Below are 27,962 nucleotides of genomic sequence, written 5' to 3' on the forward strand. Positions count from 1 at the left end.
CTGTATGGTACGGAATAATCCGGATTTTGTTCTAATCAAATTATCGTGGACACAAGCGACTCATTAATGACGAACAACAACATGACCAAATGGAAGTTAGATTACAACGAACATTTACGTTTTCACATGCCTAAACCTGGCTTGAAAGGATTTGCATGGAATAGTTCATCTAGAGTTATTTGTGCAACATTTCTTACAATAAGTAAATTGATCGGTAAGTGTTGACATGTTCTATATTTACCACAGAGAACGCTAGACATTTCGACCCCAAGATATTTCAACCCCAGGACATTTGGACCCCAAAATTGAATTTCCTTGGATAATTCGACCCCAAAGACATTTCGACCCTTTAGAAATATTTTCTATGTTTTGATTTAAAAAAAACACCACTTATTTTTTATCCAAATGTATGACTATGATTATAAGATAGGCAGTGGCTAGGATTACGGTACCATAATCCTAGCCTCCGAGTCTAGGATTACGGAAGTTCCGTATTTCTAGACAACCCTACGAGGATAGGCTAGGATTACGGAAGTATTTAAGAGGCATCAAATATATTTAAGGACATGTATAAATTATGCTGTAAACATACTTTTTTTCCACTTAAAATATCGATTTTCATGCCTGTCATACTATTTTGTGTTATCGATCCGTTATTTTGGGTTACGATATATTAATGGTGGCGACTACATGTCCATATTTTACAATTTCCATAAAAAATATTGTGTTTTTTTTCTTTTGTTTCTTTTTAAAAAATAGTGTTGTAATTTTGTTTTTTGTTAAGAGCATGTTATTATTTCATATTAATGATTTTTCTTTCTTTTCTTTCTTTTTATTGATTTTTTCCTTCTTTTTGTGGGGTCTCTCTTTTTTTAACACTTGACTACAGATTTTTAACAGCTGTTACTCTGTTTATACACCCGGTAGCGAGTGCCGCCATTAATATACCGTTAACCCTAAATGGCGGATCATAACACGATACGACAGGCATGAAAAAATCGCTATTTTAACTGAAAAAAAAATGTTTAAAACATCATTTATGCATGTCCTGACATATACTTGATGCCTCTTAAATACTTCCGTAATCCTAGCCTATCCTCGTAGGGTTGTCTAGAAATACGGAACTTCCGTAATCCTAGACTCAGAGGCTAGGATTACGGTACCGTAATCCTAGCTACTGCCTATAAGATAGTATTTGATAGAGACAGTCTGTAAATGTAAACCATTCTCCAGATCAGTTGACATGTTTAGAAGGTGCTAATTGCTGACAATAAAACATTACATGCATTTGGCTCGGATTAAGTTGATGAAACAAGCTCCGAAGTCGGAAGACAAAGTAACTAATTGTGGAAAATTTATCGATAATTTCAGCACAAAAAACGTCAGCAAGTAACTATATTCTTCTAGCAAATGACATTTCACATCCAGTTTAAATTAAAACGTTTTTTTCCGATCAGTAATAAATTTGCTACTTACTTTGGATTTTCGCAAATGATAAATCCTACTTTCACAGTATTTTTTAGAAAAAAACAAAAAAAAAAAACAAAAAAACCATTCAATTTGTCTCCTATTAAGAACTGATATCTTTGACACATTTTGATGAATAGCACATGGCAGCTAAACGTCGGCAAAATTTTTCATTTATTGATTTTCTTTGGTGTGGGATGAAAGTTAACTGGTTGTAGTGTTATTTCTAGAGATCAAAAAGGGCAGGGTGCTGTCCGAAAGGGGCATGGTGCTCTTTTAGACGTGAAAGTTACCATAGCAGTAGTTGCATTTCTAGATGTCTATATATAGTTAATATGTATTCCATTTATCACTTAAAAGATATGTCACAGAATAAAGTGGTAAATCTTCCAAAAACCAGTTACATAGTTTACAAAGGCTTTTTACTTACTTTATAGTTAAGGTTAAACAATTCAGGCCTTTCTCTTAAAAAATATCACCAAGAATGTCAACTTATTCATATGAATATGAAATAGTGGAGGGCCTAAATATGAGCTTAATCTTGAAACCAAGATTGTGTTGTAAACAACATAGTAAAAGGCCTGTTTCAGCTTACATTGTAAACTAATAATTATCAAAAGCCATGTTGCATTGATGAGGTCTTTCATCAATATTTCATTAACAGAAAAGTACTATTATAATCAGGTTAAAGTTTACTAAAACGCATGTCCAAAATATACTATCCGGATACTGGTACACTTTCGGAATGTTGTCTGAAAGTAGCTTTTACTCAGTTTACATGACACACTAGGGTAAACCAGAGATATTTCCTCAAATTTTGATGTTTTTCATCATAAAAAATACGTCGACAGTCAGCTGTTTTAAAGGAAATATGGAAAATTTGCATACGACATCGGGAGTAATAAGACTCGTGAACGGACATTCTAATCTTCCTTTTTCTTTCGATATTCATTAAAATTTGTGCATTTTCTAGTTGAAATTACAGTAGAATCAAACTGCATTGATATATACTTGTTATTTAATACTAAACAATGGTCTAATTTAAATTTTGTACAAAGAAATCTAGGTCACTTTTCACGTGCTCGGTAATCAGCTGCCCGCTTACGAACGCCTTTTAAAAATTACACATACTCTTTATCAATTAGTTTTAACACTTCATTGATTCCCATTACCTGTGTGCACTCGCCATGACGTAACTTACTGATCAAAAAATCGTCGAGGCATGTCAACAGGGAAATTGGCGGGATTTAGCAGAAGATCAAAGGCTAGAGGGCACATTTTAAGGGCAGCGTGGCGGCAGTAAAAAGTGGCAGGGCGGGGCGCCCCGCTGCGTCGCTCTAGAAATAACACTAGGTTGGGTATTGCTAGGTGAATGACGTAATTTGACATAATTCTATTCCAAGTTAAATGTACTTAAGATTTTTTAAAGTGGATTTTCGTTATGTAGCTGAACAACAGTTTACAAGTCTGTTGATTTTAATAAGAATGCTGACTGTTGCTATATGTATAATAAAACAATAAAATATTTTTTTTTGTAAAAAAAAATATTTTCTAATCATTCGAATCATTCTAGTGGTCCTTTTCTCTAAATTCTATTACTTTACACATTGTTCTGAACCAATTAGATATGATGATGATAGTAATGATGATGATGATGATGATATTGAAGGTCATTGTACAAGTGATACCACATAGGATTCCAAGAAGCCCTGAACATGGTCTCTCCTATAGGAATGACTTATTTTATGATCTGATATTTTATAGATGTCATCCCTTTAAGCCTTAGCCATATCTGTATTTTACTGTTAGGAAAACGAAGACATTAAAAAATCCAAAAAAGTCATAATATACTGGTCAGACTTACTTGCTTTGATAAATTAAACATTAATATTCATGTAGAAACTTCAGATTGGTTGAATTTAATTCATAATTTTAAATAAGAGACTTAAATCTTCGAAAATATGATGTGACAGGTGCGAGGAGATATCTACCCTGACACCGGTTTCAATAAAGAACAGACTGCCTATTTCACTAAGTTGCAGAAACAAAACACAAAATATATATTCATAAAATGTCAGCGAGGCAAGTTTATGCTTTAATGTCAACATAAATTCATTTTCAGAGATGTAATCATTACAAAAACTTGGTACATATACCAGAAAACGTTCCCCACAGATTTCAGTTGGGGATTTCCTAACAGAAATATGCAGAATAAGTTTGGACGTGACGGAGACAGCGACAGTCAAAAGTTATCACACTGTCCCGAAACGTCCTATTATTTGGACTAGGTTTCAATAGTAATAATATGTAATGTTTCTGTTTGTTAATACGTAGTCGGTTCAAAAGCACCCGGAGTGCTTATGTTGTATTGTAAATACTTATCTTGCCGAGCCAAAAGAAAATTTTATCTGTAATATCTTATCTTATGGATCAGGTGCTAAAGTTAAGTCATCTACCACATAGGTAATTATTTATCGCCTAATTAATAAATATAAAAGAATAACATTGTCGCATTATCAGATTTTAATTGGTAATTAAGTGTTTAACAACATCAACTTCTTTTAATCTTTAATTGTTTTATTCAGTTATTGCCCTTTTCATTCAGCTGTTATTGTTAGAGTATTCTTTGATGTTTTCAGGCATATCATAAAATGGGGTCTAAAATTAATGTCCAAAGAGTTGGGGTCGAAATGTCCTGGGGTTGAATTGTATCTTGGGGTTGGAATGTCTTGGGGTCAAAATGTCTTGCTAGCACCACACACCCTTCGGGTGTGGAGCACCTGCACCCCTCTCCAACTACTATGCGCCTGTGTAACATTTTTATGCCCCTGTCATAAAATGAGGAGAGGGGGCCATATAGTGTTACCCCTGTCCGTGTGTGTATTTGTGTGTTCGGGAAAGGGTGATGTTCGTGTCTGGTCCATAACTTTGACATGCATGGTCTGATTTCAAAATAATTTGACACAAATAATAAGCATGGATAGACGATGTGTCATGCACAAAAACCAGGTCCCTAGCTCAAAGATCAAGGTCACAGTCCTTGGTTGAACTTAGCCAATTTTCAATACATATATACTGATAATGTGGTCTACGTGTCCGGTCCATAACTTTGACATGCATGGTCCGATTTGAAAATAATTTGACACAAATAATAAGCATGGATAGACAATGTGTCATGCGCAAAAACCAGGTCCCTAGGGATAAGGTCAAGGTCACACTTAGAGGCCAAAGGTCACATACAAGAATGACTTTGTCTTGAGAATTTCTTCTTCATGCATAGAGGGATTTTGATGTAAGTTGGCTCAGTTGTATACCGTCATGAGACAGAATGTCATGCACAAGAACCAGGTCCCTAGTTTAGAATTACTTCCCTTTGTTGTTACTATAAATAGCTTATATTGTAACTTTTTTATTACTGGTGGTAGAGAAAAAATAAAACCACTTTTCTGTAGTACATTTTACATGCATGTTACATCCAGTTTTGAGAAGCATCCGTGTCTGTCACACATTTCTAGTTTCTTCATCATTGTATATTTCGATGCAGACACTTATCATACAACAGAGGTAAAACTCGTCTAAGCTAATTTTTTTAATTAGATCTAGTCGTCTCTCAGTGGCTTAAATATACACAAGACATAGATTTAAATGTTTGCCAGAAAATTCTCGTACACCCTCCTTGAAAATCATCTCATATTTTACTATTTATGCAATTTTCCCATAGAATTTTGGTGTTCTTTGGTGTGATATTTACTGGTCAGCTGGTAGTGATACATGTACACTTCATCAGGTTGGAGATCATCACAACAGGTCTAGGATTTCATTGTTTTTACAGATATTCTCAGATATATGATCATGGACAATCCATAAATTTAAAGCTTTTTCAATCTGTAAATTTACAGATTTGGTGTATGAAATTTGTTGAAATTGCAGTTTAACACATAACCACAGCTTGAAATGAAATTTCATTGATGCTGCTAATCCATGGTTACCTAATTTCAAACAGCCTGAGACACCCATATCTTTTTCAACACTGATCTAATTTTAACATTTTTTTCGCATTATCACTGGCTGGACAATGGCTTTTCTATTAGATTAACCAGTATTGGCATGACATACTCCTTGAATTGTCTTAGAGACGGACATGATTTATATTTCAGGTAAGACAGTGAACCACACATGTGTACATAACCGTGACCAGTTTCTCAGTTTGCTCAATGAGCGAGAAAATCGAGGCCTTCTCACCGTTAGTAATCATACAAGCAGACTGGATGATCCTTTGATGTGGAGTAAGTATATATCCAGAAAACATATATAATTATTTCATTAATGTAGAAACTATAAATAAATAAATTGGCCAGAATGGCACTGACTGATTACACAAAACATATTCTGTATGATTTTGCAGTTCTATTTTAATAGGTATGTAAAACTAGGCATAAAATCATGATATTGCAGCTTATAAAATAGCCAGCCAGATTGGTCATTTGACATCAAATGTTACTGAAAAGCTGCATTGCATGAATTTACCATACAGTTCCTAAAAGGAGCTGGTCAAGCTGGCCAACGAAAAATCATATTGCGAGGGTTCAACGCAATAAGGGCGTATCTACATATAGTTATTATATGTAGATACACCCTTATTGCGCCCTTATTGCGTTGAACCCTCGAAATTTGGAGAGTTACTGAAAAACTGGTGCATTAAATTAGTTTATTAGATATATATACCAGCATAAAGTCTGTAAAAAGTACAGTTGTATTTCACAAGTAAATAGGAGGAGGCAGAAAGCAAATTCTGTATTGTAAGTACATCCTGTATTGTGCATCATGCCGGACTACTTTTATTTATTGATATTCATGATTTGACACAGTTCTAAAGACAGACAGACACAAAAACCCTGCTTAGTTCTATTAATACATGGATTAACCTTGAAGATTCGAAGGATCATTATAAAAGTAGCTAGATCTGGCATTTTGTATTCCAGATGTGAATCCCATCAAGCCAAATACATCGTCCCAGATTTCCCTATTATACTGCACTGTTTAACCATTTCCATGCTAAATTTCTAAGATGGATTGGTCCATCATTCAATCTGGGCAGTACCACTTATTATTCAAAGAGGTGTTCACTGAAAATATATTGACTGAACAGCGAACAGTGCAAACCAAGAGGAACCTGCACAGTTGTACTCATCTTGGTTTGCACTGGTTGCAAAGGTAGAATCATTGGCTGCCAGCAGGTTAAAGGTTAAATGCTAAAATAGCAAGGTAGGACAGATTACATAATATGCTTAAGTAAACAATGCAGGCATGCCTTACATGTATGTTTTACAAAGTAAGAGTGACTAGCAGGTATACATGTAGATACTAGATACTGTGTTTCATCATCCATTGTTGAGTTAATAAATACTTACAGATATTTTTGATAAAACCATGAAAACCTACTAAATCCATTCGTATAAGGTATATCACTCAGCTAATCACAGAAATATTGTAGTAAATATTGAAGTAAGTAAGGCCTTGGGCAACTGCAAGCTCTCTAGTTTTTATTACTTACACAGGGACTTGACTGATTTTATTCTCATGTCAGGTTGAAATGTCAAAAAGTTTCTAAATCAAAATCCTGCCTTTTCACAATTAAATGAGGCCCATATTTTGAATATTTGAAACCCTTTGTAATTTTATGTGTTTATTTGCATGAAGTGAGTCTACTGTAAATATTTTGATTGGTTGCATTCTGTACTTCCAAAAGATCTTCTTATAGATTTTATTTTATCCTGTAAGGCCATATCATAAATTAATTGCTAGATTATCATCCAGATTTTCTTTAAGTGGGGGAGGGGAGGAGTATTTTATTTTTATTTCTGAAAATTGATAGTATTGTGTAAGAAAACAGAAAAAAAATGATGAGATAATATAAAAAAAAAAATTACAATGGTGTTTATATCAATTAAACAAACAGATAATAAAACAAAAGCTTGTAGAATACAAATAGTATTTTAAAAGAACTGCTGAAAAATATTTTTGTTTTTTATAAAATGAAAATTTTCAGGGTTGGCCTGGAAATTTGGGGATGATAATTGAGCATTGATTTATATTGGCCTAATGTTAGAATGAAAGAAAAGTACATGTAATTAACAGTTAAAAATGGAGACACAGAAGTGTTGAGGACAGAGTCTGACTCTTAAGCTAGAGGTTGCAGGTTTAAATCTATGCTCCTCCACAATACCTTACAAATTAACAAGCTCTGTTGAAATCACCAAGAAGAGTTTACAGTGCAACCTCACTAGATTTATTCTCATCCGTCAGAGCTTCGTCAAAATCCGGAGACCGGGGACCATGGTAGACTTCTGGTATGCGAGAATGGTCTAGATCAAACACCACTGGGTAAACAGTGTTTTAAGGTTTTCACTCTGGGGAGGTTAATTTACCAAGTTTCATGTTTTATTTGGAGAAATAGCTGTTTTTGTAGAGAGAAGTTCGATTTTAGAAGGAGACACTAACAGATTACAGTTGAGCTGCCTTTGCAGCCATCTGTGTTAGGGAGCCACTTGCCTGAAGCAGCCAGTCAGCTAACATCCCAGGCTGACTTTTTGTTCTAATTTAACTTGTCTTAAGCAGACAGATTATGTCACTTCTTTAGCTGCTTAATAGAGCATTGACTGAAACCTTTACATATTAAAAACAAAATAGTTTGGAATTAATGTGCAATGAGTAAGTCACAGTGGAAGAAATATCCATATTTTTCAGACATATTGGATTGGAAGAACCTAATTAATGTTCATCAGTTTCGTTGGTCGACAGCTGCTGAAGATGTTGTATTCAACAGTCGGTTCAGTGCATTCTGTATGGCTGTTGGCAAGGTCTTACCATTAAACAGGGGAGCTGGGGTGTATCAGAAAGCAATGGACTTCTGTGTGAATGAACTCCAAGCAGGGAAATGGGTTCACATCTTTCCTGAGGGTATATTTTGTTTTTACACAGTTTATATTAATTCTTCATAGAGTGCCTCATCAAAAGAATAAAATGAGCCGCACCATAAGAAAACCAACTCAGTGCATTTGCGACCTGCATGGATCCAGACCAGCGCAGTCTGGTCAGGATCCATGCTGTTCACTTTCAGAACCTATTGCAATTAGGGAAACTGTTAGCGCGCACAGGCTGGTCTGGGTCCATGCTGGTCGCAAATGCACTATGTTGGCTTTCTCATGGCGCGGCTCAAATGTTAATTGTGTGAGTAATAAGATTCCCTTTACTGTAAAGTTAAAAAGTTAGGTCAGTTCTCATATAGTTTATTCCACTTGTGTAAAAGTTACCTTTGTTTAATAGATTTCACAGCTGATAAATCAGTGTCCATATTTATCAAAAATTTCAAGTCTTACACTTTGACTTACTATCAGAAATATTCAGTTTGCCGTAACTTATTTTATTGCAAATTTACACTAGTGAAATTTCTCTTAGCTGTTTGTAGCTGCAGAATACATATTTATGCAAAGTTTCAGTGCAATATGTGCCTGTTTGACAATGACATAGCAACAAGGAAATGTAGCATTTAATAGTCTAGATTTATTATTTAGGAATATGGGCCATATTCTTTGCGTACTGCTCAAGTTGATGGATATGGTCCCTGTTCATAGCATATTGCTCCAGCTGATGAAAAATGGCCCTGTTCTTCGCATATTTCTCAAATTGATGAATATAGGCTCTGTAGTTTACATATTCTTCGAGCTTATAAATACGGGCCCTGTATTTAGCATATTGCTCAACTTAATGAATATGGGGACTGCTCAATGGTTTGGCTTAAGGAAACCTGTCCAGACTCCTTTTTGCATATGATTACAGCAGATAGATAGATAGATTTATTTCAACATAAAATGTACAATTTACATGGCGACTTATAATTAAAACATACAATCAAACAATAAACAAACATGTATGAATTAATATAGCCATGTCAATCAACATTATATGTTAAGGATTGCACAAAAAAGAGTTAAAATAAACTCTTATTTCCATTGTGGTCCTTAAGATATAGTATTGTATGACATAGGAAGAATAATTTATCACAGTAAAAAAATAATCGCAGAAAAATGCCCGAAGATAAGTTTGTATAAAAATCCTATGCTTAAAAATGATTGACTAGTATAAAAAATGATTGACTAGTAAAAAAACACAATGCAAAAATCTATCTATAATGCAATCTAACTAAAAGTCATATTAAGCTTAAAAAATGTTCCTTAACCTTACGTTTAAATGAATACATGGTTGTGGCATCCCTAACATTTTGTGGCAGACTGTTCCATAAACAACAACCATTATAAGCAAATGTTTTTTTTCCCAAAACCTTTGACCACTGGGAGAGCATATCTCTTACTATCTGACATTGAAAAACCTGTACCATCAAGGGAGGCATTTGCCTTTGCTCTGAACCTTGTGGGATAATCATCAACAGTATTGATAGGGGTAAAGTGTTCACTTAAATATGAAGGAGCAATATTAGAATTTATTTTATAAACATGACAGAGAGTTATTTGATTAACTCTACTTGAAACTGGTAACCAGTTAAGACGTGAAAAATGCTCAATTCCAATGTGTGACATGGGATTTAAATTCAACACAAAACGTATAAGTTTATTTTGTGTGACCTGTAACTTGTGTTTTAATTCCTGTGTTAAACTATTAAACCAAGAAGAAGAGGCATAGTCGAAATGACATTGTACAAGTGATGTAACTAAGAGCTTTTTTGTGTGCAAAGTGAGGAATTCACTTTTACGGAGAGGAATTTTAACCGAGCATTGGATTTCTTAATAACAGACCTAGCCACTGACTCAAATGACAAACTTTGATCAATGGTTGCACCAAGATATTTAACTGAAGATTTGGATTCAATAGTTTGACCATTGCAATTTATATCAAGATTACCATGTTTCTTTAACCTTTGTACTGACCCAAATAAAATAGATTCTGTCTTACCAAGGTGAAGAGATAGTTTATTACATACAAGCCATTGACTGACAATATTCAGATCCTGACTTAAGAGATTTTCAATATCACACTTGTTTTTGGCAGACACAAGAATTGCTGAGTCATCAGCATAGAGAAGCAGCTTGTTTTTTACAACAGCTGACATGTCATTCACATAAATAAGAAAAAGCAGAGGCCCTAATATAGATCCCTGGGGCACACCACATGTTATATTGGCAGAAGAAGACAAAGTACATGATATTTCGACCAATTGGCGTCTATCAGACAAATACGAAGAAAACCATCTGATAGAGGACTCTGTGAGACCCAATGCTCTTAGTTTCATTAAAAGAATTGAGTGGTTGACAGTATCAAACGCCTTTTGTAGATCTAAAAGAACCATACCCACAAGATGACCTTTATCCATCTGAAAACGAATATAATCTGTGAGGTGAATAAGGCATGTATCAGTTGAAAACCCATGTCTAAAACCTGACTGATATTCATACAAAAGACTATTTTGCACAAGGTACTGTTCTAACTGATCATAAATGACTCGCTCAAAGATCTTAGATACAATACTAAGGATGGAAACTGGACGATAATTCCCAACATCCGTCTTATCATTCTTTTTGTACAAAGGCACTACACGAGCAGACTTAAGTTCATCAGGGACAGTACCTTGTATAATTGACAAGTTTATAACATGTGAAAGTGGACCAGCAATAATAGAGGCCGAGTCTTTAACAAAACGTTAACAGCAACTGTTGTTTTATTTTTGCAGGTAAGGTAAACCTAGAACAGAAAGCAATGAGATTTAAGTGGGGTAAGTTTCTGTGTACTCTAGCCACTAGTCTGATAATAATGATATTTCTACATTTTTCAATTGTTTGGTCTTCATTCAATTCACTGAGACAAAAGCCAGTCTATTTAGGAGATTTTCTTATAGATCTTATGTTTATATTATCAAGGATATAGACTCGCTATATTCACAACATTAAAAATAAAAATTAAAAAAATATGTATCATTGTCTAGGAGCTAGTCTAGTTTCTGTGTGACAGTACTGGTTATTTTGGTACTATTGTTTGTAACTGATGGTCACATTAGTTTTGCACTGCTAAGTAGAAACAGATTTTCAACGGTCCACATTCCATTTACTGACAGTTTAGATCTTTACTGTTAATGACACTCCTACAAAGAAATGTACTAAAATATACTGAATAGCATATGTATACATGTAATGCATGACAAAGTCAAAATGCTTCCATGATGTTTTTGACATTTCCTCTCGAACAGCATTAATTACAGTATCTTAAAAAAAATAGCCTTGCATTAAATCTCCTTTTTTGAATACTGTACAAGACAATTTTTTGAGGAAGAAGTGTAATTTCTTAATATTTGGTCAGACCATAGCTGTCTTGTGCTTTTTAACTCTGCAGCAATGAGAAAAAAAAAAAAGAACATGAAAACATGCAAAAAAAATTAACTGTAGTATAATTTTAGGGTTGAAGATGTTACAGATAGATGTAAACATGTTTGTTTTCCTTCTTGTTGAAGCATGTACCAGGAAGTGGGAAGAAAATATTCATAGTTTGAGGCAATGTTTCTCAGTGAAATTGTCATTCATGCTCAAATTGCTGTCACATCGTAAAATTTCCTTGGGGGACATTTTGAGGATTTCATGGTTGTATCAGTCTGTGAAATTAAGTCCCAATAAACAAATAAAATTCCCATTTATTTCATCTTCAAAAGTTGAACACCATGAATTTTTATATCCACGAAATAGATATTTTTTCAAAAACCACAAAATATCATGCCCATGAAATCAAATGATTTCACATTATTTGTTAATTTGTGTGCTGTAATATGAAACTTATTTTGATCATAATGTTTGTTTTATCAAAATTTGATCATTACCATATATTTATAAATACAGTTTACTTCAATACATTCCACTGGTGCTTTAAATTATTCATTCAAAAGAGAGTAAAAAATCTTGTAGATTAAAGGGCAAGTAACGCCTGACAATAAGTTAATGTTATATGAAAGCCACCCTCAAGCCTTTCATAACGCTGAAAGAATTTTTAAAATCGGACAACTATTGAAAAAGATATGGCAGTTTGAAATTTAAGAAAATTGCTGAACATGGAGACAGCCATTTTAGTGTGTTTATGATGTCATTTACACACTGCTGAATTCTTTATTTAGCAAGTAACCTTTTAAATAGATTTATTAATCCCCCGCCGTGGCGGAGGGAATATAGGAATGGTCTGCGTCCGTCTGTCCTTCCGTCCGTCTGTCCGTCCTTCCGTCCGTCTTTCCGTCCTTCCGTCCGTAACAAAATCGTGTCCGGTCCATATCTCCTAAACCCCTTGAAGGATTTTCATGAAACTTGGGTCAAATGATCACCTCATCAAGACGATGTGCAGAACCCATGAGTCAGCCTTGTCGGTTCAAGGTCAAGGTCACAACTCAAGGTCAAAGGTTTGAGCCTGCCATTTTCTGCCCACTCTATATCTCCTAAACCCCTTGAAGGAATTTTATAAAACTTGGGTCAAATGATCACCTCATCAAGAGGATGTGCAGAACCTATGAGTCAGCCATGCCGGCTCAAGGTCAAGGTCACAAAGCAAGATCAAAGGTTTGAGCCTTCAATTTTGTGTCCGCTCTATATCTCTTAAACCCCTTGAAGGAATTTTATAAAACTTGGGTCAAGTGATCACCTCCTCAAGACGATGTGCAGAACCATGAGTCAGTCATGCCGGCTCAAGGTCAAGGTCACAACTTAGGGTCAAAGGTTTGAACCTTCCATTTTGTGCCCGCTCTATATCTCCTAAACCCCTTGAAGGATTTTCATCAAACTTGGGTCAAATGATTACCTCATCAAGGCGATGTGCAGAACTTATGAGTCAGCCATGTCTGTTTAAGGTCAAGGTCACAACTGAAGGTCAAAAGTTTGAGCCTTCCATTTCGTGTCCGCTCTATATCTCCTAAACCCCTTGAAGGAATTTTATAAAACTTGGGTCAAATGATTACCTCATCAGAACGATGTGCAGAAATTATGAGTCAACCATGCCAGCTCAAGGTCACGGTCACAACTAAGGGTCGAAGGTTTGAGCCTTCCATTTCGTGTCCACTCTGTATCTCCTGAACCCCTTGAAGGATTTTCATCAAACTTGGGTCAAATGATCACCTCATCAAGAACTCATGAGTCAGCCATGTCAACTCAAGGTCAAGGTCACAACTGAAGGTCAAAGTTTTCAGCTCTGTATCTCCTAAACCCCTTGAAGGATTTTCATGAAACTTTGGTCAAATGATCACCTCATCAAGATGTTGTGCAGAATTCATGAGTCAGCCATGTCAGTTCAAGGTCAAGGTCACAGCTAAAATCAAAGGTTTTACCCTTTCACTATCCATAGCAGTGGCGGGGGATTTAGCTGTCTTTCAGACTGCCTTGTTTCATACATTTCTTGAGTGTAAGATGTAAAACATGGTAATTTCTTTCATTATAGCTTGAAAAGGTAAAGAAGTTGTTTTACAGAAATAAGTAAATACAGTTCAGATATGTATCTAAAAATTTAATAAATCCGCCTTTTTAGCTCACCTGTCACAAAGTGACAAGGTGAGCTTTTGTGATCGCACGGTGTCAGTCGTCCGTCATCTGTCCGTCTGTCCGTAAACTTTTGCTTGTGACCACTCTAGAGGTCACATTTTTCATGGGATCTTTATGGAAGTTGGTCAGAATGTTCATCTTGATGATATCTAGGTCAAGTTCAAAACTGGGTCACGTGCCTTCAAAAACTAGGTCAGTAGGTCTAAAAATAGAAAAACCTTGTGACCTCTCTAGAGGCCATATATTTCACAAGATCTTCATGAAAATTGGTCAGAACGTCCACCTTGATGATATCTAGGTCAAGTTCGAAACTGGGTCACGTGCCTTCAATAACTAGGTCAATAGGTCAAATAATAGAAAAACCTTGTGACCTCTCTAAAGGCCATATTTTTCACGGGATCTGTATGAAAGTTGATCTGAATGTTAATCTTGATGATATCTAGGTTAAGTTCGAAACTGGGTCACGTGCGGTCAAAAACTAGGTCAGTAGGTCTAAAAATAGAAAAACCTTGTGACCTCTCTAGAGGCCATATATATCAAGAGATCTTCATGAAAATTGGTCAGAATGTTCACCTTGATGATATCTAGTTCAAGTTCGAAAGTGGGTCACGTACCCTCAAAAACTAGGTCAGTAGGTCAAATAATAGAAAACCCTTGTGACCTCTCTAGAGGCCATATTTTTCATGGGATCTGTATGAAAGTTGGTCTGAATGTTCATCTTGATGATATCTAGGTCAAGTTTGAAAGTGGGTCACGTGCCCTCAAAAACTAGGTCAGTAGGTCAAATAATAGAAAAACCTTGTGACCTCTCTAAAGACCATATTTTTCATGGGATCTGTATGAAAATTGGTCAGAATGTTCATCTTGATGATATCTAGGTCAAGTTCAAAACAGGGTCATGTGCGGTCAAAAACTAGGTCAGTAGGTCTAAAAATAGAAAAACCTTGTGACCTCTCTAGGGGCCATACTTGTGAATGGATCTCCATAAAAATTGGTCAGAATGTTCACCTTGATGATATCTAGGTCAAGTTTGAAACTGGGTCACGTGCCTTAAAAAACTAGGTCAGTAGGTCAAATAATAAAAAGACCTTGTGACCTCTCTAGAGGCCATACTTTACATGGGATCTGTATGAAAGTTGGTCCTAATGTTCATCTTGATGATATCTAGGTCAAGTTTGAAACTGGGTCAACTGTAGTCAAAAACTAGGTCAGTAGGTCTAAAATTATTAAAATCTTTTGACCTCTCTAGAGGCCATATTTTTCAATGGATCTTCATGAAAATTGATCTGAACGTTCACCTTGATGATATCTAGGTCATTTTCGAATCTGGGTCACATGCGGTCAAAAACTAGGCCAGTAGGTATAAAAAATAGAAAAACCTTGTGACCTCTCTAGAGGCCATATTTTTCATGAGATCTTTATGAAAATTAGTGAGAATGTTCACCTTGATGATATCTAAGTAAAATTGAAAACAGGGTCACGTGCCTTTGAAAACTAGGTCAATAGGTCAAATAATAGAAAAACCTTGTGACCTCTCTAGAGACCATATTTTTCAATGGATGTTCATGAAAATTGGTCAGAATTTTTATCTTGATAACATCTAGGTCAAGTTCAAAACTGGGTCACATGAGCTCAAAAACTAGATCACTATGTCAAATGATAGAAAAAAACGACGTCATACTCAAAACTGGGTCATGTGGGAAGAGGTGAGCAATTCAGGACCATCATGGTCCTCTTGTTGTTTTTGTTGCCGTGGAAACAAAATGACCGCCATTTTTATCAAATATTTAAGTGCTCATAACAATCTCATTTTTGAGCTGATTTTGAAAATTGTTTCACTTCTTAATGATTCAAGAAATTTTAGCAATCGGAATAAAAATAACAAGAACATTGCCTTTCCCTTTAAATTAAGGTATAAAGGAGGCTTCAATATTGATCAAAGAAGTATAAAATACACAGAATGGCAACTGGCTGTAATCTCGCGTGATCTTGTGTCAGAGCCTGAATTGGCATTATCTTCGTAAAAACAAACATCGGCGTGCATGGAGTTACAATTTGTACCTTTAAAACTACATTTAAAATACATGTTAGCGTCTAAAACAACATAAGTTTAATGTGAAATAGTCTTTACTTAAGACACAAAGTACACGTTTCTTGCCATCAAAAGAAGCGTGGTCATACGGTGATAATTAATTTATCGATGAATGATTGCTTTCGAATACAAAATGGCGCGCGAAGAAAGCATTACTTCCGGTAAACGAGATCTCATTCAGTTATCACGGGACGTTGGCGAGATTTGCTCTATATGCCTTTCAAGTTGCCGATCTATTTATTTTTATAGCTCTTTGTATTGATTTATCAGATGATTTAAGCAGATACATACTCGTTTCCCATCTAGTGAGCACAGTAGAAACACAGGTGCCTGTCTAGTCTTTGTGCCCACAGTTCACCCTAGTTACCTCTTCCCCCAGCTTAACCTCTTTGAAAAATTTGAAGGAAAAATAACAGTTTGAAAGAAAACACAAGTATTTATGTGTAAACAGAATCTTGGGGAAAAAAACTGTTTATATTAATATATACATATAGTAGTAAGTAGAGTAAAAAAATCCAGAAACATAATTATAGTAGTACAGAGAGTAAGAAAAAAACAGAAAAACAGATAGTAATACATAGAGCAAAACAAATCCAAAATACATATACTAGTATATAGAGTAAACAAATCCAAAATACATATACTAGTACATAGAGTAAAACAAATCCAAAATACATATACTAGTGTATGGAGTAAACAAATCCAAAATACATATACTAGTGTATAGAGTAAACAAGTCCAAAATACATATACTAGTACATAGAGTAAAACAAATCCAAAAAACATATATACTAGTATATAGAGTAAAACAAGTCCAAAATACATATACTAGTGTATGGAGTAAACAAATCCAAAATACATATACTAGTACATAGAGTAAAACAAATCCAAAATACATATACTAGTGTATGGAGTGAACAAATCCAAAATACATATACTAGTATATAGAGTAAAACAAGAGCTGTCCGTAAGACAGCCAAGCTCGACTATTCGAAATATTGTCCCAGAAGCAGGAAAATATTACCCAAAAAGGTTAAATATCAAAAGAGTTTAAGTTCAAAAGTGGGAATAATTTGACCAAAATGCATATCAGTTATGGGACTTGCTGCTATCAACTAGTTTTATAACCCCGAAGGCACATGTGAAGTTTCAATTCAATATCTGCATTAGTTTTGGAGATAGAAACTTGCATGTAAAACTTTAACCAGAATTTTCAAAGTCCAAAATGGGGCATAATTTGCCCAAAATACATGCCAGAGTTATGGGACTTGACCCAGTGAGGTTAGTAATTGATCTAGAAAAAGAAAAAATAAGTTTCAAATCTATATGCCTTTTAGTAATAGTTGTATGTACTTGCACGCAAAACTTTAACCAGAATTTGCTAAGTCCAAAAGGGGACATAATTTGGCCAAAATGAAGGTCAGAGTTATGGAACTTGCTGCTATCAACTAGTTTTATAAAACCGAAGACACATGTGAAGTTTCAAATCAATATCTGCATTAGTTTTGGAGATAATAACTTGCATGTAAAACTTTAACCAAAATTTTCTAAGTCTAAAAGGGGGCATAATTTGCTCAAAAAACATGTCAGAGTTATGGGACTTGACCCAGTGAGGTTGGTAATTGATCTAGAAAAAGAAAAAATAAGTTTCAAATCTATATGCCTTTTAGAAATAGCTGTATGTACTTGCACGCAAAACTTTAACCAGAATTTTCTAAGTCCAAAAGGGGGCATAATTTGGCCAAAATGAAGGTCAGAGTTATGGGACTTGCTGCTATCAACTAGATTTATAACCCCGAAGACACATGTGAAGTTTCAAATCAATACCTGCATTTGTTTTGGAGATAGTAACTTGCATGTAAAACTTTAACCAAAATTTTCTAAGTCTAAAAGGGGGCATAATTTGCTCAAAATACATGTCAGAGTTATGGGTCTTGACCCAGTGAGGTTGGTAATTGATCTAGAAAAAGAAAAAATAAGTTTCAAATCTATATGCCTTTTAGAAATAGCTGTATGTACTTGCACGCAAAACTTTAACCAGAATTTTCTAAGTCCAAAAGGGGGCATAATTTGGCCAAAATGAAAGTCAGAGTTATGGAACTTGCTGCTATCAACTAGTTTTATAACCCCGAAGACACATGTGAAGTTTCAATTCAGTATCTGCATTACTTTTGGAGATAGTAACTTGCATGTAAAACTTTAACCAAAATTTTCTAAGTCCAGAAGGGGGCATAATTTGCTCAAAATACATGTCAGAGTTATGGGACCTGACCCAGAGGGGTTGGTAATTGACCTAGAAAAAGAAAAAATAAGTTTCAAAGCTATATGCCTTTAATTGATTGCTGTATGTACTTGCATGCAAAAACTTAACCAAGGTGTGACGCCGACGCCGACGCTGACGCCAGGGTGAGTAGAATAGCTAGACTATTCTTCGAATAGTCGAGCTAACAAATCCAAAATACATATACTAGTACATAGAGTAAAACAAATCCAAAATACATATACTAGTGTATGGAGTAAACAAATCCAAAATGCATATACTAGTACATAGAGTAAAACAAATCCAAAATACATATACTAGTGTATGGAGTAAACAAATCCAAAATACATATACTAGTGTATGGAGTAAACAAATCCAAAATACATATACTAGTACATAAAGTAAAACAAATCCAAAATACATATACTAGTGTATGGAGTAAACAAATCCAAAATACATATACTAGTATATAGAGTAAACAAATCCAAAATACATATACTAGTGTATAGAGTAAAACAAGTCCAAAATACATATACTAGTATATAGAGTAAACAAATCCAAAATACATATACTAGTATATAGAGTAAAACAAATCCAAAATACATATACTAGTATATAGAGTAAACGAATCCAAAATACATATACTAGTATATAGAGTAAAAAAAATCCAAAATACATATACTAGTATATAGAGTAAAACAAGTCCAAAATACATATACTAGTACATAGAGTAAAACAAGTCCAAAATACATATACTAGTACATAGAGTAAACAAGTCCAAAATACATATCGTGGGCTGAGCGCGAAACTATTGTAACTGTATATAAATAAAGAACAAGATACAATAGTTTCGCGCTCAGCCCTTGACATACTAGTATATAGAGTAAAACAAGTCCAAAATACATATACTAGTATATAGAGTAAAACAAGTCAAAATACAAAATACATATACTAGTATATAGAGTAAACGAATCCAAAATACATATACTAATATATAGAGTAAACGAATCTAAAATACATATACTAGTGTATGGAGTAAACAAATCCAAAATACATATACTAGCATATAGAGTAAATGAATCGAAAATACATATACCCCTAACATACCCCGAATGCTTGATGTTTTACTGTATTACTGTAAAGATGTCCAGTTTTACTTTATATCTTGGAATACTGATTACAATTTCAGGTGTAGGAAGACTGATTGCTGATACCCCTGTGACACCATTGGTCTTTCTCATACACCATGTTGGTATGTATATTCAGATAAAATCTTGTTTTATCTGGACTCGGCCTAAATGATGATGAGGTACTTATAATGATTTACCTATGTAAGAATATACAATAAGGGAGATTAATCTTGAGAAAAATGTTAAACAGCTGTATCATTTGTCATAGTTTGTTACCCTGCTAGCACCAGTCACTGTGAGTAATCAGTACAAGTTAAAGAAGCATAAGGGGACTTTTGTAGGTACACGGTTAGTGTAGGGGCCTCAGTGACTGAGTGGTTAAGGTGACTTGACTTCAAATCACTTGCCCCTCACAGCTGTGGGTTTGAACAATGGCTTGGAGTGTAGAATTTATTTGTGTGATGAATTGTTCATTTGGCTTTTGGAAGTTTGATGGTTCTACATTGGTGCCTGCTTGTGCCTGAAATAATGCAGGAAAAGGCACCTAGTGTCTTCCTCCACCGTCAAAAGCTGGAAAGCCGCCATGGAGGAAATATTTAGCATTTAGAATTTACAGTGAACATGGGCCACTTCCATATGAAATAAATTAAACTTTTAGACATTTCATTTCTGAAGGCCAAAAAACTTGTTTGAACTCTAAATATATATTTTCTAATCTGATTTGTTGATATTGCATGTAGAATAATTACTGTGGTGCTATATTTGGAGTTGTTTACATAAACAGAGGCAACCAGTGATCTATTTACTCTAATATAAAAATGTGTAGTTCATTAACCTTTACCATGCTAAATTTCTAAAATGGACTGGTCTATCTTCCAATTTGGACAGTACCATTCATTATTTGAAGGGGTGTTCACTGAAGCTTTACTAACTGAATAGCGAACAGTGCAGACCATGATCAGCCTGCATGGGTGTGCAGACTGATCTTGGTCTGCACTGATCGCAAAGGCAAAATTACTTGCCGCCAGCAGGTAAAGGTTAATGTTCTACATGCACCCGGTGTATTTCATACTCTCATGAGATCTCATTCTTTACCAAAAACTGAGAAGGAAGGTTTTATTGCAGAAACCAATGTCAGAGTCTGAATTGCTTTATAAATGTTAATGGGTATCTGTAGATATATGAAAGCAATATCGTTTTAATCATCTGCACTCCTGTTTCAGGTTTTGAGCATGTATTTCCGAATAACGGCATACTGTACCCTCGTTTTGGAAAGAAATCATCTATATACATCAGTGAGGCAATAGACTTTACTCAGGAAGTCAATCATCTCAAACAAATCATGAAAACTCCAGTAAGTATGAATCAAAAAGTAGATCCTATAAAACAAGATCTTAAAACTCAAGTTTAACTGTTAGTATGCATGGCAAAGAAGATTCTCTAAAACAAGTCGTAAAAACTCAAAGTTAGTATGATCAGAATGTAGATTCGTTAAAACAAATGATGAATACTTGAGTAAGTTTGCATAAGTTCCTCTAAAACAAGCCATGAAACTCCAGTATAAAGTATTCATCAAAAAATAGATCCTCTAAAACAAGCCATGAAAACTCCCAGTAAATATGCATCAAAAAGTAGTTCCTCTCTAAAAACAAGCAATGAAAACTCAAGTAAGTATGCATCAAAAAGTAGTTCCTCTAAAAACAAGCAATGAAAACTGAAGTATGTTCCTCTAAAAACAAGCAATGAAAACTCAGGTATGCATCAAAAAGTAGTTCATCTAAATCAAGCCATGAAAACTCCAGTAAGTATGCATCAGAAAGTAGATCCTGTAAAAACAAGCCATGAAAACTTTAGTAAGTATGTATAAGAAAATTAGATTCTCTTAAACAAGTCATGAAAATGGATAAGAACACACCACAACGTTAATCCTCTAAAACAAATCATGAAAACTCCAGTAAGTGTGCATCAGAAACTGGATCCTCAAAAACAAGTTGTGCAAACTACAGTAAATATACATTAGGAAACAAGTCCTTAAAGTAAGCAATGATGAGTTGACTGCAATAGGCATTCTTGTTAGCTCACCTGTTACAAAGTGACAAGGTGAGCTTTTGTGATCGCGCGGTGTCCGTCGTCTGTCCGTAAACTTTTGCTTGTGACCACTCTAGAGGTCACATTTTTCATGGGATCTTTATGAAAGTTGGTCAGAATGTCCATCTTGATGATATCTAGGTCAAGTTCAAAACTGGGTCACGTGCCGTCAAAAACTAGGGCAGTAGGTCTAAAAATAGAAAAACCTTGTGACCTCTCTAGAGGCCATATATTTCACAAGATCTTCATGAAAATTGGTCAGAATGTTCACCTTGATGATATTTAGGTCAAGTTCGAAACTGGATTACGTGCCATCAAAAACTAGGTCAGTAGGTCAAATAATAGAAAAACTTTGTGACCTCTCTAGAGGCCATATATTTCACAAGATCTTCATGAAAATTGGTCAGAACGTTCACCTTGATGATATCTAGATAAAGTTTGAAACTGGGTCACCTGCCTTCAAAAACTAGGTCAGTAGGTCAAATAATAGAAAAACCTTGTGACCTCTCTAAAGGCCATATTTTTTATGGGATCTGTATGAAAGTTGGTCTGAATGTTCATCTTGATGATATCTAGGTCAAGTTCGAAACTGGGTCAACTGCGGTCAAAAACTAGGTCAGTAGGTCTAAAAATAGAAAAACCTTGTGACCTCTCTAGAGGCTATATATTTCATGAGATCTTCATGAAAATTGGTCAGAATGGTCACCTTGATGATATCTAGATCAAGTTCGAAAGTGGGTCACGTGCCATCAAAAACTAGGTCAGTAGGTCAAATAATAGAAAAACCTTGTGACCTCTCTAGAGGCCATATTTTTCATGGGATCTGTATGAAAGTTGGTCTGAATGTTCATCTTGATGATATCTAGGTCAAGTTCAAAACTGGGTCACGTGCCTTCAAAAACTAGGTCAGTAGGTCAGATAATGGAAAAACCTTATGACCTCTCTAAAGGCCATATTTTCCATGGGATCTGTATGAAAATTGGTCTGAATGTTCATCTTGATTATATCTAGGTCAAGTTTGAAACAGGGTCATGTGTGGTTAAAAACTAGGTCAGTAGGTCTAAAAATAGAAAAACCTTGTGACTTCTCTAGAGGCCATACTTATGAATGGATCTCCATAAAAATTGGTCAGAATGTTCACCTTGATGATATTTAGGTCAAATTTGAAACTGGGTCACATGCCTTCAAAAACTAGGTCAGTAGGTCAAATAATAAAAAAACCTTGTGACCTCTCTAGAGGCCATACTTTTCATGGGATCTGTATGAAAGTTGGTCTGAATGTTCATCTTGATGATATCTAGGTCAAGTTTGAAACTGGGTCAACTGCGGTCAAAAACTAGGTCAGAAGGTCTAAAATTATTAAAATCTTTTGACCTCTCTAGAGGCCATATTTTTCAATGGATCTTCATGAAAATTGATCTGAATGTTCACCTTGATGATATCTAGGTCAATTTTGAAAATGGGCCACGTGCGGTCAAAAACTAGGCCAGTAGGTATAAAAATAGAAAAACCTTGTGACCTCTCTAGAGGCCATATTTTTCATGAGATCTTCATGAAAATTAGTGAGAATGTTCACCTTGATAATATCTAGGTAAAGTTCAAAACAGGGTCACATACCTTCGAAAACTAGGTCAATAGGTCAAATAATAGAAAAATCTTGTGACCTCTCTAGAGACCATATTTTTCAATGGATCTTCATGAAAATTGGTCAGAATTTTTATCTTGATAATATCTAGGTCAAGTTCAAAACTGGGTCACATGAGCTCAAAAACTAGGTCACTATGTCAAATAATAGAAAAAACGACGTCATACTCAAAACTGGGTCGTGTGGGAAGAGGTGAGCGATTCAGGACCATCATGGTCCTCTTGTTTTATATCAAATTATCTGGGGAGTTTTCAGTTACATGCAGAGAATAGGTAGTTGTGGTATGAAGTGTAGGGAGGATGTAAGACTCATTTACCTCTGTTACTTTATTTAAATCAAATTTAAATTTAGTAAACGGTAAACAACAAAAGACAAAATAGTCAGATTAGGGAAGCAAGAATCGTTTAAAAGTACTTTGTCGTGACAAGATATTTAAGCCACAAGTGGTGTTAAGACTTGCTACTTGCAGCTACATTTATAACAGGTTTGAATCCTTGCTGAATTCTTATAGTCCCTTTCAAAGAAGAAGTGGTGTATTGTTTTGCTGATGTCGGTCAGTCCGTAGACCAATCGGTTTCTGGATGATAACTCAAGAACGCTTGGGCCTAGGATCATTAAAGTTTATAAGGAGGTTGGTCATGACCAGCAGATGACCCCATATTGATCTTCAGATCAGTAGGTCAAAGGTCAAGGTCACAGTGACTCGGAACGGTTAAACCTTTTCCGTACGATAACTTGAGAACGCTTTGCCCTAGGATCTTGAAATTTAATAGGAAGGTTGATCATGACCAGCAGATGACCCCTATTGATTTTGTGATTGGTAGGTCAAAGGTCAAGGTCATAGTGACCCGGAACAGTTAAACCGTTTCTGGTTGAAAACTTGAGAAGGCTTGGGCCTAGGAAGATGAAACTTAATAGGGAGATTGATGAACCATAATTATTGATTTTAGGTCAGTATGTCAAACATCAAGTGCACAGTGACCAAATAATTTGCATCAAGGGGGGGCATTTCATGTTCTACGAGCTCTTGTAAACTTCAGATGTATAGACCAAGGCTATGTTGAACTTTGATTTAAACAGGCATCTGTATCGTTTTCTAATGAAGCTTAATGTGGGAAATTTGTTTAAGTTCAGATGTCAAACATATATGAAAATTTTATGAATTTCTAAACCTGTGTGCCTGCAGTGGTGAAGTGTAGTATCATTGCATGTAGAATATTGTGATAAATGAGCCAAATAAGTTACGGAAAAAATAGTGAATTGAGAGGTAGTCAGTTCCCCATGACAAGTTGATAGGAACCTGTTTGTCTAATTTTTAAAAGTCATTCTTCCTTTACCCTAATGTGTGTAAATTTTCAGTTTCTTGGGAAGAAATGATAGATCTATCTTCTATATGGTTGTCATTTCCAAAAATGAACGGTTTCCACGTAAATGGTAATCATATATAGTTCAAAAGAGTTTTTTTTTTATGGGAACATTTTTAGCTCATCTGATTTTTTGGAAAAAAAATGATGTGTTATTGTCATCACTTGATCGGCGTCGGCGTTGGCTGATTAAGTTTTATGTTTAGGTCAGCTTTTCTCCTAAACTATCAAAGCTATTGCTTTGAAACTTGCAACACTTGTTCACCATCAGTAGCTGACCCTGTACAGCAAGAAACATAACTCCATCCTGCTTTTTGCAAGAATTATGGCCCCTTTTGGACTTGGAAAATATCAGATTTCTTGGTTAAGTTTTATGTTTAGGTCAACTTTTCTCCTAAACTATCAAAGCTATTGCTTTAAACTGTTCTCCTAAACTATCAAAGCTATTGCTTTATAACTTGCAACACTTGTTCACCATCATAAGCTGACCCTGTACAGCAAGAAAGATAACTCCATCCTGCTTTTTGCAAGAATGATGGCCCCTTTTGGAATTAGAAAATCAGATGTTTTGGTTAAAACTTGTGTTTGGGTGACAACTTTTCTCCTAAACTATTGCTTTAAACTTTTCTCCTAAGCTATCAAAGCTTTTGCTTTGAAACTTGCAACACTTGTTCATCATCACAAGCTGACCCCATACAGCAAGAAACATTACTCCATCCTGCTTTTTGCAAGAATAATGGCCCCTTTTGGACTTAGAAAATATCAGATTTCTTGGTTAAGTTTTATGTTTAGGTAAACTTTTCTTCTAAACTATCAAAGGTATTGTTTTGAAACTTGCAACAGTTGTTAACCATCATAAGCTGACTCTGTATATCAAGAAACATAACTCAATCCTGCTTTTTGTAAAAATTATGGCCCTTTTTGGACTTAGAAAATCATGGGTAGGACAATATTTCTATTAAATACAGAGACAAAAAAATCAGATTAGCGTCTGCACCAGCAAGGCGATGCTCTTGTTTATTTTCGCAGTTGGACCTGCAAAATACTGTGAAGTCACTAATATTAGTGGGGGACTAATTTTCGTGGTTGAGTCAATCCACAAAATTTAATCCCAACGAACAAGTAAAATTCCCATTCATTTTATGTTTAAAAGTTGAAATCCACGAATTCATGTCCCCACGAAATTGCCGTTTTGACCAAAACCACGAAATGTCATGCCCACTAAATTTAATGATTTCACAGGACTTTGGTACCTACCAGGTATGAAAAATTGCCTAGGGGAGGATGCATGATTGACCTTACTGGTCCCCAACCTGCTAACCCTTTTGATAAAACATCATGTAGTGAAATAAAAGAAACTTAATGCTTATTTTCAGGAGGAAATTCGGAAGCATTTGACAGACACTATACAGAACAAAATGGCTGATTTAAAACAAGAAGCAGAACAGTTTCATAGTATTATGTATAAAAAAGATGTCAGATCTTGACGAGGATTATTGTCTAGCCTTGAACTGAACTGAACCTTTTAAAAAGAAATGTGATATTTTAAATGAAAATATATTTTTATAAATGCTGTTATCTTAATACTGAAAATCAGGGTTTTGTTTTTAGCTCACCTGTCACATAGTAACAGGGTGAGCTTTTGTGATCGCCCTTCGTCTGTCGTCCGTCCGTCGTCCATCCACAATTTCTTGTCTGCACGATAGAGGTTTCATTTATGATTTTATTTTAACCAAACTTGCACACAACTTGTATCACCATAAGATCTTGGTTCCTTTCTTGAACTGGCCAGATCCCATTATGGGTTCCAGAGTTATGGCCCCTAAAAGGGCCAAAATTAGCTATTTTGACCTTGTCTGCACAATAGCAGCTTCATTTATGATTTGATTTTTACCGAACTTGCACACAAGTTGTATCAACATAAGATCTTCGTTCCTTTTTTGAACTGGCCAGATTCCTTTATGGGTTCCAGAGTTATGGCCCCTGAAAGGGCCAAAATTAGCTATTTTGACCTTGTCTGCACAGTAGCAGCTTTATTTATGATTTGATTTTTACCAAACTTGCACACAACTTGTATCACCATAAGATCTTGGTTCCTTTCTTGAACTGGCCAGATTCCATTATGGGTTCCAGAGTTATGGTCCCTGAAAGGGCCAAAATTAGCTATTTTGACCTTGTCTGCACAATAGCAGCTTCATTTATGATTTGATTTTAACCAAACTGGCATACAACTTGTATCACCATAAGATCTTGGTTCCTTTTTTGAACTGGTGAGATTCCATTATGGGTTCCAGAGTTATGGCCCCTGAAAGGGCCAAAATTAGCTATTTTGACCTTGTTTGCACAGTAGCATCTTCATTTATGATTCGATTTTAACCAAACTTGCACACAACTTGTATCACCACAAGATCTTGGTTCTTTTCTTGAACTGGCCAAATTTCTTCATGGGTTCCAGAGTTATGGCCCCTGAAAGGTCCAAAATTGGCTATTTTAGCTTTTGCAGCCATATAGAGACTTCATTTATGGTTTTATTTGATACAAACTTCCAAAATAACTTCAACAACAATAATTCTTGGATTCCATGACAAATCAGATCCAAGCGTAGGTTCAGAGTTATTTTATATCTGATTACCTCCCCTGATTGTAATCAAAATGGATTTATATCAGTAAGTACTTATAGTACTGATTTGAAATTTCATTATTGTCATTAGTTGGACTGAGCCAATCAGGGTAGAAAACTATAGACTGATTTTATGTCAAATTACCTCCCTTTATTTCAAATTAAAATGGGTATAATCTCCGTAACTAATGAAGATACTTATCTGAAATTTCATTTATGTCAACAGATTTATTCGGCAGATCCGTCTTTTCTTCACTTACAATAATTTTTTTTTAATTACTTCCCTTTTACGTTACTATAAGTAGCTTATATTAGTAACTTATTATTGGCCGTAGGGAAAAACCGAGACCACTTTTCTGTGGTACAACATGGATGGTACCTCCAAATTTTAGGTGTATTTTGACATATCTGTACCTTGTAAGAATTTTTTTTCTTTTTGGTTAAATTTCTTCCCTTTGTTGTTACTGTCCTTTGGACTTAGATATTTTTTCTGTGGACCTTCTTGTCCTCAAGTGCAATGATAACAGGTGAGCGATATAGGGCCATCATGGCCCTCTTATTTCCAAGTAGTGTACAGATGTAGTTAGTTTTAAATATTGCATTTGGGACCCTTGTTTATTTCATTGGTTGACACAAATAAATTCTGTTTAAGTAGATTCGTGTTTCCAGTGAGTTTATTGCATAAGGAGGATATCAACATTTTTAGCTCGACTATTCGAAT

The 27,962-nt window shown here is 35.1% G+C and overlaps 1 protein-coding gene across 1 annotated transcript; it reads left to right on the plus strand.

The window, feature by feature from the left end:
• Window positions 1–36: 36 nt before the first annotated feature.
• LOC123529681 (tafazzin-like) lies at window positions 37–27,897 on the plus strand. Its single transcript, XM_045310121.2, has 7 exons — window positions 37–214; window positions 5,625–5,753; window positions 8,215–8,427; window positions 11,213–11,254; window positions 19,584–19,646; window positions 20,748–20,878; window positions 25,998–27,897. The coding sequence occupies exons 1-7, from the start codon at window positions 67–69 to the stop codon at window positions 26,106–26,108; spliced, it is 837 nt and encodes a 278-aa protein (XP_045166056.2). The 5' UTR covers window positions 37–66; the 3' UTR covers window positions 26,109–27,897.
• Window positions 27,898–27,962: the final 65 nt, after the last annotated feature.

Source organism: Mercenaria mercenaria, chromosome 13 (genome assembly GCF_021730395.1).
Source record: "Mercenaria mercenaria strain notata chromosome 13, MADL_Memer_1, whole genome shotgun sequence".
NCBI lineage: Eukaryota > Metazoa > Mollusca > Bivalvia > Venerida > Veneridae > Mercenaria > Mercenaria mercenaria.

Excerpts from the sequence above, each read along its gene's own strand:
- LOC123529681 (XM_045310121.2), top strand. The coding sequence starts at position 67 with ATGACGAACAACAACATGACCAAATGGAAGTTAGATTACAACGAACAT. Across the intron at positions 8,428-11,212 it reads GGTTCACATCTTTCCTGAGG|GTAAGGTAAACCTAGAACAG; the intron begins GTATATTTTGTT and ends TTATTTTTGCAG. Across the intron at positions 11,255-19,583 it reads AGCAATGAGATTTAAGTGGG|GTGTAGGAAGACTGATTGCT; the intron begins GTAAGTTTCTGT and ends TTACAATTTCAG.